Source organism: Triturus cristatus, chromosome 2_2 (genome assembly GCF_964204655.1).
Source record: "Triturus cristatus chromosome 2_2, aTriCri1.1, whole genome shotgun sequence".
NCBI classification, from domain to species: domain Eukaryota; kingdom Metazoa; phylum Chordata; class Amphibia; order Caudata; family Salamandridae; genus Triturus; species Triturus cristatus.
In genome coordinates, this window is record NC_140582.1 from 1,153,961,446 (window position 1) to 1,153,974,540 (window position 13,095).

At 46.3% G+C, this 13,095-nt stretch overlaps 1 protein-coding gene across 3 annotated transcripts in view; it reads left to right on the plus strand.

The window, feature by feature from the left end:
* Window positions 1-13,095, plus strand: part of ATRN (attractin) — a 900,609-nt gene that overhangs the window by 329,047 nt on the left and 558,467 nt on the right. For all 3 annotated transcript variants that reach the window (XM_085642692.1, XM_085642691.1, XM_085642693.1), the window contains exon 17: window positions 4,842-5,027. In XM_085642692.1, the coding sequence (XP_085498818.1) occupies window positions 4,842-5,027 (186 nt within the window). The remainder of the gene's footprint in view (window positions 1-4,841; window positions 5,028-13,095) is intronic.

Sequence of the window (13,095 nt, forward strand, 5' to 3'; positions counted from 1 at the left end):
CAGCGGAGATCCTCATTAGAGAGGGACAACTCCTTACCAACACATCCATCAAGTGCGCACTGAATGCAGCCGACACAGCGGCGAGGGCAATCAACACAAGCGTCATGTTAAGACGGCATGCATGGTTGAGAATCTCAGGCTTCAAGCCAGAGATTCAGAACAATATCCTGAATCAACCGGTCAACCCAGACTATTTATTTGGCCCTGAAGTTGACACTACCCTCAAAATTAAAAAAGACACTGACACTGCGAAATCAATGGGTGCTCTGCAGACGCAGCAGTTTCGTAGTGGCTCCTTTCGTCGCCCCGGGAATAGAGGAGCAGCTAGAGGTCAGGGGTCACAGCAGCAGTACACTAAAGGGGGCACACAAAGTACCTACAATAAAACCAACAGAGTTGGATATCGTGGCTCCAGCACCAAGGGCAGAGGACGTGGTTACGGCAACACCAGGTCCTCCCCCAAAAACAAACCGTGACGCCCTCTCCCTGCCCCCCGACCACATAACACCTGTCGGGGGGAGACTCCAACAGTTCCGGTCAGCGTGAAGACCATCACCACAGACAGGTGGGTCAGGGACATTATCCAACACGGTTACTGTCTCGAATTAACGTCCACTCCACCCAACATACCGCCAAAGCACCGTCCTATGTCCGTAGAGCACTTGGCATTATTGCAGCAGGAAGTGCTAAGTATGCTACAAAAAGGTGCAATAGAGGTCGTGCCCGTCAACCAGCAGGGGACAGGGGTGTACTCTCTGTACTTCTTAATCCCAAAAAAGGACGGGTCGCTCAGACCTATACTAGACCTGAGACCCCTCAACCAATAAATTCTCTCAGAGCATTTCCATATGCTCACCCTACAGCAGGTTCTCCCGCTGCTCAGCCAGGGAGACTTCCTAGCCACACTAGACCTAAAAGATGCGTATTTCCACATACCCATACACCCTTCACACAGGAAATATCTCAGGTTCACTATTCAAAACCATCACTATCAGTTCAAAGTTCTCCCCTTCGGAGTAACAACAGCACCCCGGGTCTTTACCAAGTGCCTAGCAACAGTGGCGGCACATCTATGGAGACAACACATTCACGTCTTCCCTTACCTGGACGACTGGCTTGTTCAGGCAAAGTCAGCCCAGCAATGTGCCAGCCACATGTCCCTCACCATTCACCTTCTTCACAGTCTGGGATTCTCACTAAATTACCCAAAATCACATCTCCAACCCGCACACGTGCGACAGTACCTGGGCGCGACCATAAACACTCTGGCAGCCACAGCTCAGCCAAATTTAGTGAGGATCAACAGCATGCAACTGCTGATCTCAAAGTTCAAACCTCAACACTCCCTTCCTGCGCGAGTGTTCATGCAGTTGATAGGCATGATGGCCTCCTGCATTTTCATAGTCCCGCATGCGAGACTACATATGCGCCCGCTTCAGGAGTGCTTGGCACGTCAATGGAATCAGGCTCACGGCCAATTAAAAGACCTAGTGTTGGTGAGCGGTCGGGCATACAACTCTCTGCATTGGTGGAATCCACAAAACCTTTTCAAGGGCCGACCGTTCCAAGAGCCTGTTCCACAAATTATACTGACAGCGGACGCCTCTCTCCAGGGTTGAGGAGCTCATGTACTCACTTACACAGTGCAGGGACTATGGACAACGCAACAAAAGAAGATGCACATCAACGTTCTGGAACTGATGGCAATCTTCCTAGCCATGAAGGCATTCAAAGTACACTTGTGCAACAAAGTCGTGTTGATCCGGACGGACAACATGACTGCCATGTACTACATACAAAAGCAGGGAGGAACACACTCTCCACAGTTGTCTCATCTGGCTCAGAGCATGTGGAAGTGGGCCATTCAGAGGAACATATTCCTCATGGCGGAACACCTCCCCGGCAAGGACAACCAGATGGCGGATCTGCTCAGCAGACACAGCCACCAGATGCACGAGTGGGAACTACATCCGTCAGTTCTCCAACCGTACTTCCAACAGTGGGGTCATCCAGAGATAGACCTATTTGCCACAAACGAAAACGCAAAATGCCAAAGCTTTGCCGCCAGGTTCCCACATCCACAGTCACAGGGCAATGCGACATGGATGAACTGGTCCGGCAGATTTGCGTACGCTTTTCCCCCAGCGCCATTAATACCTCTAGTGGCCCGCAACTGCGACAACACTCACTGACACTCATCCTAGTTGCTCCCACATGGGCGCGCCAACCATGGTACACCACCTTTCTAGAACTTTCCGTGGTGCCGCATCAAAGGCTGCGGATCAAACCCGCACTTTTAACGCAGAACCATGGCGAGATTCAGCACCCAGATCCGCAACAGCTGAACCTGGCAATCTGGCTCCTGAAGTCTTAGAGTTTGGCTACCTAAACCTGCCACCTGACTGTATGGATATCATCAAGGAGGCCAGGAGACCCACTACCAGAGCTTGCTATGCGGCTAAATGGAAAAGGTTTGTCATTTACTGCAACAACAATGACATTAACCCGCTGGACGCATCCATTCAAAACATCATCTGTTACCTCTTACACTTATACCGATGCAATCTGGCATACAACTCAATACGTATCCATTTAACCGCAATAGCAGCCTATCTCCAAAACAGGCAGCACCTCTCTTTATTCAGAGTGCCTGTTATCAAAGCCTTCTTGGAGGGACTCAAACAAGTAATTCCCCCAAGACACCCACTGACACCGGTGTGGAACCTCAATTTAGTCCTCACCAGATTAATGGGTCCACCCTTTGAACCTCTCCATTCATGTGAGAGTCCATTCCTCACCTGGAAAGTAGCTTTCTTAGTGGCAATCACTTCGTTAAGAAGAGTTAGTGAGCTCCAGGCACTAACCATTCAAGAGCCATTCATACAGGTTCACGCAAACAGGGTTGTACTATGTACCAACCCCAAATTCATGCCCAAAGTGATATCGCAGTTCCACATGAATCAAACTATCGAACTGCCTGTTTTCTTTCCAAATCCACATAATGTCGCAGAGAGAATGCTCCATACACTAGATGTAAAGAGGGCCCTCATGTACTATATAGACAGAACTAAGGACTTTAGGAAAACAAAACAACTTTTCGTTGCCTTTTCTCCACAACACAAGGGCAACGCCATTTCCAAAGCAGGGATAGCCAGATGGATCGTTAAATGTATTCAAATTTGCTATCAAAAAGCTAAACGCACATTAACGATTCCCCCACGAGCCCACTCAACACGAAAGTTAGGGGCGTCCATGGCTTTCCTAGGAAACATTCCAAATATGTAGAGCAGCCACATGGTCCACTATACTTACATTTACCAAACACTACTGTGTAGATGTACACTCAAAACAGCAAGCAGCTGTAAGACAGGCTGTTCTCAAAATTTTTTTTCAGACTGCTGCAGCTGGCACGGGTAGCCGCCGCTAATGGAGGAACTGCTATGTATTCTATGCACAGATATGAATTCAGCAGCCCACATGCCTCGAACTGAATATGCTACTTACCAGTATGCATCTGTTCTTGGCATGTAGGGCTGCTGACATTCATATCGCCCACCCTCCTCCCCGGCGCCTGTAGCGGCTGCAGCACTCAGTATTACTATATAGCATGGTCATCACTTACTGTATCTACTCCATCTCTGCCACAATGGCGAAAAACAATCTGAGGATGGAGAAGATGCCCATGCGCACTGTGGTCCAGGGGAGGAGTCACCTATCTCGTGATACTTCGAAGACTCTTCCAGGACAACAATGTGCAATCATCCGGACCCAACACTAGGCGGCGATCTATGCACAGATATGAATGTCAGCAGCCCTACATGCCAAGAACAGATGCATACTGGTAAGTAGCATATTCACTCCTTCTCAGAGGCTCTTTTATCTGAGCCACCCTGGATACGGTGCATTCTGGGGACATTTTTCCAGATCAGAGTCCCGGACATTTGGGCTATCAGACCGATATTTCAGCCTCCGTTCTTGGTCTCAGTAGAGATCGATATCTGCTTGCCAAGGGTTGTTTTAACCAGGAGTCTATGGTGTCCTGCGGCTGCAACATAGTGTCCCAGCAGGACAATTTACACTTTGTGATGTTCTGCAAATGTTATGATGAACCCAGAAGATTTTTTATTTTTTCATTGTTATAGGACAAGGATTTTTCCAAGGTACGCCCTACACTTGTATATCTCCAGATGTTACCTGATTAATTTAAAATCTTTAGCGTATAACCTGCTTTTTAAGAGCCATCATGGTACTAAGTAACTTATGGAAAGACTAGGAGTGTTTAATTTTAACACTGTCATCTCGTTTTTATTGGCCTTTATGTCTTGTTTTGAATGAGTTTTCATCTCTTGTTTTCTTTTAAGATTCAAAAAGCAACAAAATAAAGATACTGAACGAACTGAACTGAGTCACTTTTAAATCCAAAGGGCCCATTAACCTCTTCAGTGCCCCGCCCTTTCCACGCCCTGTGCTGGGCGTTTCATTAGCGGGCGGGGTTCATGACGAGATAGTCTCGTCATGGGCACAGCGCAACCGCGCTCCATGACGAGACTATCTCGTCATGGGCACTGAAGGGGTTAAGGGGCGTAAAATGATCAGATAGCTCTGCCTTGTGCTGTTAAATGACCATTCTGCAAAGGTCATAAGATGGGGCTGGTCATTTGTTCCCAACCATTTTATGTGATAACTTTTTCTACATATTTATAGAGTGGTTACCCCAATGAGTCTGAAAGTGTTCAGTGGGTTTTACTTTATGATCTGAAAAATAAAAATTCATCAATGTTATTTAGCCTTAAATATTTGCGCTTGGCTGACAAGTAAATGTTTGTTTTTATTCTTTGCAGCAAATCACAGTGCGAAGCAGTGCCGAACCCCATGTGCCTCAAGGACGGCTTGTGGAGAGTGCACAAGCGGCAGTTCAGAGTGTATGTGGTGCAGTAATATGAAACAGTGTGTCGACTCAAATGCTTATGTGGCATCCTTTCCTTTTGGACAGTGTATGGAGTGGTACACCGTAAGCAACTGTCCACGTGAGTATATAATGTAGCAGTTCATCTCTAAGTAGTAAACTTTACCTGTTTTTACATTGTAATAAGTTTACTTACTTACATGGGCACAGACCGAAAACTACTTAAAGTTTTGTGATAAGGCCAATAATGCTTTGCTAAAAACATAGGTGTGTATTTCCAGATGTTTCTGGACTCTTTTGGCATCTGTTGTAGACTGTTACTTTCCAAACAGGCCCAGGCCCATTTGTTCTTTGAAAATGGTATGCTTCTGACATCTTTGTGCAGCTGTTACTATTTGAAACATTTTCCACTGACATCCAGCAAATTACTTAATAACAACTTAGCCAGAAACTTTTAAGGCTCAGACCTGCAAATTCCATACATCTTTGTGACATTGCATTATTCTTGTCCTAATGCATATTTGTACCCAGGAGAAGCTATTGGAAGGACATACATTTGAACAATTGAGCTAAAGACTTAATTATGATTAATTATTTACAAAATAAAATCTTGGTTTTCTCGACTGGCTTCTTTGCAGTATTGAGACTTCTCTCTTTTGCTTAATGGGCTTTGCTAGCTGATAGTTCAGAGGCAAAATTTGATTAACATAATGGTGATGATGTAGCTTATTGAATTATAAGGGCTTGCTCCAAAAATCTGTGTGTGAATTGCACAACATAATGTCAGCAGCACTAGCTCCAAATTCCTTCTTTCCAAGGACTATCATAGCACTGAAATATTAGGTGTAACTATGTAAAGGACAAAATTGCTCGAACTTTATACTTAAAGTTAATGCATCATTGCGTATATTCTGTGTGTATACGGCAGCAGCTCTGTTAAGGATGCATGCTCAGTTCTTTTCTGTTACCTTCTTTTTGACCATAATACACTGATCCTTCAAAAACAATACCAAAAATGAGTTGCGTATTGTAGGGTTTTATTTGAAGTAATTAATGTTCGAATAATTCCTGCTGAATGCGTGGGCCTTGAAACACTTTTTTATATATATGTCTATATAAAATCATCATAAGGTGCAATTGGCCTCATGCTCATGGGATGAGCAACACCTGTTCGAAGTACATCAAAAGAAATATTTTTTCTTGCGTGTAGACTGACACATTCTAGAGAACCAATGCCCAGACTGTATTGCAAAATGTGGGGTGCCAAATGAACAAAAAACAAGTGCAGCCTCTTACAGTGAAAGCTGTGAAACTGTTCTTGTTTTAAAGTTCCAGGAACTTCCTTCACACCTGATGCGCACTCTATTGACAGCTCTCATAACCAGTTCTTTTTTACACTCCTGGACATTAAAGTTAATGTAGAGAGAAAAAGAAAAGGATGGAGCAATCCTATTTAAAATCAGCATCTGAAAAGCAGCCGCGCCCTTAAAGACTTCTACTGAGGGATATCCAAGGAGTGGAGATTGAGAGGGAAAGATCAGAACCAACACCACTCCCTGTCATTCAAGATTGACGTCTAACGTAACGCTGTCACGTTCCAGGGCAACGTCCCAAACATGTTCATTGGAAGGCTAGTTCAACACCAATGGCATTGACATCACAGGAGGCTTTCCAGGTTTTTGACATTGAGAATCTCTTAAGACAGTTGTAACCAGAACACCTTCGCTGTTGATCCATTCTGGAATATGTTGGAGTCAAGTGCCTCGAGAAGCAGCCAACTTCTCAGGAGGAAAAAGCCAAAAGTGTAAGGAAAGAAAAATAACACCTTGCTCGATGAGGAGTTAAGAGGATTGAAGAAAACCAGGCATCTGGAATCTGATAGTGGAATTCTTCAAGAGTGAGGATGAGTTGGGGTAGTGAAGTAGCACAGCTTTGTTGGGACGTACCCTCCAACCAAGCTGAGATCTTTAGATAATAAAAAAGCAGAAGAGGGGAATGACACCAAACACTATGTGACATGAAAAGTAATGGATTGGGAAGGTCTGGAAAAGCTGCAGAGTCTCCTAAAAAGGCAGAAGTCTGTTAACTTGAAAGCTGAGCTTTCAGCAACCAGACAGCAGATACGCACAAAATGTTTTGTTATTTGTTTCCCTCCTTTGACGTGTGCCAAAATATTATATGTTAACCCAGCAGACCTGTAAAACTGGCTGTGATACTGTAATGGCAAAGAGAATGCTCACAGCGCCACTCCGGTGGTCACTCTAAACCAGTTTTGAGATAGCTCTCACTCCCAGTAGGGTTGGTGCTTGGCTGACTAAGAGGATGAAAGGTGTGGCAGGCCCAGGGGTGAGCAATAGCTGCCTGTGACAGGGTAACTATTACAAAACAATGGGGTGACCCAAAATTAGCTCTAAGGACCTGGATAATACATGATGCATACGACAGTCCTCCAATCGTAAGCAGAAAGAAACCAGGGGGGAACGAGTAAATCAATCTCTCCAACGCTTCCGTGTAAACCTAAAAACATGAGCTTAGGGCAGAACAACAGAAACCATCAAAAAGAATTTAGACACACACATGTACATTAACAAAACCTTTTTAGTGGACAGGGAAGGCAATTTTCAAGTACACAAAGGGTCTCGGCTCAGCCCCCAGGCCATCCTGTCAAGGGGAGGACACCTCCACCGCACACCCAAGGCCCATTAACTCTGTCCTGGGAGCAGTTCACCTCTCACAACAGAGGAGCCATCAGGCGCCCTAGTGACTGCTGGATATTTACAGAATGGCCTCCAGAGTTGTTGGGCAGGCAGAAGGTAACTTTTGAAAAGTACTTTTTTTTGTAATAGTTAAACAAAATTCAACTTTTTTTTTTTTTTGTAAATTCTTTTTATTGGCATTTGTTGTTATAATCATAAAGACGTTACATTCCATACCAGTAACTGTGGCACATGTGCAACAGAATTGACCAACATCAATATAGAGAGTACATTTGCGTCTTATTCCGCGTAGATGCGGCATGTGTTGTAGCAGGTGTTCGCCAGAAAGAAAAACTGGGGGGAAGAACCGAACTAGGAGGTCCCATGGGGTTCTTAGTGGTTGGGCCAGGCAAATGCTGTGAGTCCGCGGATACCTACTCGACGGTACAGCTGCATCTCGCTTAGGAGGGGATGGGTGCGCGGGCTGGTGTAGGGGACCGTTCAGTATGTCCGGCCAGCGGGGGTAAGCCTAGCGGGTCTAAGGGTGGCGTGGGTTATCGGGGGGGGGGGGGGGGGATCCCCTGCCCTGGGAGCATGTACAGCAGGTAGCTGTGTGGTGTCAGGGGTAGTTGTGTCGGTGACCGGGTCCTCCGGGGTCTGGGACTGTTTGAATTGGTGTAATGGAAGCGCCCATTTTAGAGAAATTGGGACTTTGCGGATACCTTTAGCTTCTTCCTCACGCACTGCGTCCTCCTCAGCTGCAGCCCACTTAAGCACCGCCCCCACCCACGCCGCAATCCGAGGGCCCGACTGGGAGCGCCAGTGCATAGCTATACAGCGTTTGGCCAGCAGGTGGGCTAGGGAAACAAAGCGCATTGGTATTTTGTGACGTTTCCTTCGCCCGAGTATGCCCAACGCGCAACCCTCCCAAGTGGTCAAGTGGGCCAGTCCGGTGAGATCTCGAAGTGTCGAGTGGATAAATGACCAATAGTCCTGAATGCCCGGGCAGGTCCAAAACATATGGGAAAAGTCTGCATCCCGCGCTTGACAACGAGGACAGAGGAAGGTCGTATTGGGGTAGAAGCGCTGTAGGCGCGCTGGTGTTAGGTAGGCCCTATGTGAAACTGTATATTCTTAAAACGGGCGTTCCTGGATACTTTTTTGGGGAATTCTATCGCTCTTTCCCACTTGCTATCATGAAATGATCGTCCCGCTTCCTCCTCCCAGAGGGACCGCAGGGGTACTAGTGGTGGGGGTGTCAGTTCCCTAATCGACTTGTACAGCCATGTGGTAAGGTGGCGACCCGGTCCCATTCGTAATATTGTGTGACGAACTGGATGTGTGTCGTCTGCGATCTGATAAAGTGAGCTCTTATGAGAGCCAGGGACACCCCCGCCATTACACACACTAGACACGGAAGGTCACAAGCGATCCGTACTTGCCATGTGTGTTTGAGTACCCGCATAACACACTTGCAAGCCCCAGAAACTTAGCAAAGGCTCATGCAGGATGTGCAACCAAAGTCAGTCGTGTGCTCTCGTTTCACAAATCACTGTTAACAGATCACTTTCACCAGCTGCTTTTAGTGAAGTAACGGAATACTACAAGTCCCAGAATGCACTGATTTATGACATGAAAGCCGATGTCTCAAGGCATGGTGTCAAGTTGGCAACTCTTCCAAACCTCAGAAAACAGCATACATGGCTCCCAAGAGCTGCTGCTGGCAGCGTTGAGAGGGGTAGGGCTTCCTTGCAGTCACACCTTCATGACAATGGGGAGGGGGTGGAAATGGGAAGGGGTGTTTAACAATGACCTGTCACAGGCAGGAGCCGCGGGATTAGCTTGAAGTCCCGTGAAGAGGCCTGGCTGCTGAGGCTCTGGGAGGCAGGATGACAGATGGGGGAGGTGTGCGCCCACAAGCCGAGGCATACCCCCCCCCCCCTTCCCCCCCTCCCCCCCCTTCCAAGGAAAGGTAATGCAAAAGGCTCTCTTCACCCCCAAGGCCCTCCCAAGGATGGGTCGTAAAGCCAAGCGCCGCAGCTTTCTACTCGGCACCCCATTTATTTCACCACCACTTGAGCAAAGCGAGATAAAGTAGAAAATATATATATATATATATATATATATATATATATATATTGTTTGCATGTATCCGGCGAAGCCTCCCCAGCCGAACGGGCTGATGGGCTCAGCGGACACTGGGACTGTGTGTGACCCCATTGTCACAGCAGGGCCGGTCGGGCTTTCATCCTCCTGAGGCTGATCAAATTAATACGTTTGAGGTGTAATAAACATCTGTTATACTGTGCCAAGAAACCCTCGGGCGCACGTTAGAAAAACACTCTATGGGAGACCCCACGTCAACCCCGGAAGAATGCACTCACGGGGAGAGGGTGCGCAGGCCCGTGTCCAGCGCCTCCAGTCCTTGCTTTCTAGCACCCTTCCCGCCGCATGCTGTGCCAAGCTAAAAACTAGAATTAAAGGCCTCTGTGCGAGGCTGCAGATAAGGTTTTGAAAGGGGAGGATTTTATTCCTTACTTTTGGAAACTGACAGTAAAATGTTTTCTTAAGGATTAAATACCTCAAACCTCATTCCAAAGGGGAGCTTTTTTAAATGAGTAACGTTGACAAATGTGTGTTTAATTGATCAACCATGACTCTCCATTTCATGTAATCCATACTTCTTAGCTGGCACTTCAAGTAAATGAAAGAGTGCATTTTTCACGTATAAAAAAAATAACCTTGTAATCCGACACGCAATAGTAGCGTGTTTTTATGTTTTTGCAGCTGCCCGCGGCTTACGCCTCCATCTTCTCTGCTTTGGTCACTACGGCAGTGCTGGTGGTGAATTGAGAAGAACTCTCTGTATCTCCTTCACTCACATTTTTTTTCTTTTTGTATTCATTTGTTACACCTGGGCATTATTGGATGTACCCACAGTAGTGCTTTAAATTGGCGCACCTATTGAAATGCTGTCCATTTTAAACACAGACCGTTACTGTTTCAAAAACACAGGGCCTGACGCCAGAGTTCTCAGTCACAAAACTGTCAGTGGGCATGAAGGTACCCATTCTATATTGTAATTGTAAATATCCAGTTTTGGACAAACGGCAACCAAGCATTTCGTCTAATTCTAAGCGCTCACAATCGTTAAAGGCCCAAGATCACACAACCTCATCTCCCGTATACATGTCCCCTCACACACTGCATCTCTTGCCGGTTTGTGCTGCTGCCTTTTGGTTGGATGTGTTACCTGTTATTGTGTTACGTTCAGATATATTTTTTTGTACATAGTTTTATATAGCGCGAACTTGACCCGAATCGGGTTTCAGAGCGCTTTACATAGCACCAGTTGCATTACATGAGGACACATTCATTTTTGTCTCTGGGAGATTAAGTGGTTTGCCCAGAATCACAGGATGTTCTGCGTCATTGCCAAGACTCGAACCCAGTTCCCCAGATTCGAGGTCGGACGCCCTAGCCAGCGCTTTATGGGGCGCTACAAGCAGCACTAGTGCCATTTCTAAGCACTGTAAATGAAAGATGTCACTATTTTGTATTTCAATACATTTAAAGTTGAAAGGCTGAGTCTGCCTTCCCGGATTCGAACTCTTGATCTTCAGAACACCGCATTCATCAGCAGGGAGCGCTCAGCTCACCGAGCCTTCCTGCAGGCTTTTTGCAAAGATGTTGTGTATTGGGGTGATGTTATGATGGTCCAGATTTGTCACGAGATATTGTGCTATTTGTGTATTTGAGTTAAAAAAAAAAAATCTTTGACAGTTGGTGTGGCACTGGCGCGCGGTGAAACCATTGAGAGCATCAGTCCTTCAGTTTGTGAGCGTTCCATATATAGGAGGCGCGTGGTTTCTAGACTCCTACACAGCCGTACTGCAGACCGTGAGCATTGTATCGCAGTGTGTGATCTGCAGTATTTGCCACACACACATGCAGCGGATCACACATGCGGTGGAAGCTCTTTTGATCCTATTGGAATATAGGATGCACAACCCAGGGTGTCAAGCGCAGGCCCGATCCACTGTATAGTTTCTGGATAATGTAATATGCAGGAGTTCAATATAGATTGTATATTATACGTTAGTGCTAGGTTTCCAGAGCCTGTGTTGACGGTGTTATATAGTCATTCTAGAAAAAAATTTGGGAAGGTGCGTTTCATCTTCACGTGAAACACCGTTCTGGGTGCCAGTGGGCTGGGGTTGTACTCTAGGGGTGACTGCCCTTTTACAGGTGACCATCAAGGGACGCTGACGAGCCCACCCTTTGGACTCAATTGGCTGTTGCGGAAATCCATTATAACGGTGGAATGTTCACATAAACAAATAGATGGATGCCACGCCGTGCCAACTGTGCCCACCCCAGCAGTGTGGATGACTCCACGTCCGTGGCATTCAGTTTGTGAAGTGTGTTTGTATAGCGGGCCGATCTTGCAGGCACCCAGCATTGGCACCGGATTCGCCAGGATAGGATTTCACGTACCAGTTTATCCTTTTGGGGAAAAAAAGCTTTTAAACTATCACCCTGCAGACACCACATCGGCAGTCAGCACAGCTTCCCTCTGGTGTTTAATCATTCATTCATTCATTCAAATGAGGGGAAGATGCCCAGGATACAATACGCCCCTAACCTGCGCATGCCCTGCTAAATCTGGAAGGCATGAGTAAATCAAGTGCACGCCCGTCTCATCCCCTCAGAGGAGGAGTAAGAGCGCGCCCGTCTCACCCCCTCAGAGAGGAGTAAGTGCACGTCTGCCTAACACCCACCCCCTTGAAGAGGAGTGCATGCCCGTCTCATCCACCCTCCGAGAGAAGTAAGGGTAAGTGTACGCCCGTTTTACGCTCCAGATGTACTCATGAACTGATATTAAAATCTGTGGGCTTCATACTACACTCAAGTCATTTTGAAAGATAAGATGAGCAATTAGTAGCTGGCATATATTCATAGTGAATAATAGGTTAGTTGTAAAATGTAATATCCAACGTGAAATAGGATTGAGTCCAATCACAAGAAAGGCCAGTCACAACATCACTCTATGCTTATATATCACTACCTCACAACATCCCTCTCCCTCACTACCTCACTCTTTCACTACCTCACTCTCTCTATCTCACTACCTCACTCTCTATCTCACTACCTCACTCTCCCTCACTACCTCACTCTTTCACTACCTCACTCTCTATCTCACTAACTCACTCTCTATCTACCTCACTCTCACTACCTCACTCTATTTCAATACCTCACTCTCTCTCTCTATCTCACTACCTCACTCTCTCTCTGCTAATGCAATAGGTATCACATATGCAAAAAAAAAAAGCTAATGCCAATAGAAATGACAATGCCATTTATTTAGGGATACAATAATGATAAAAAAATAATGAGCAATACCAATAGCTCTACCTATAATATTGCCGAGACCATTGCATTGTAAATGCTTGTTTGGATTGACATGCTGTGCATCATTCCGCCATCTACCCG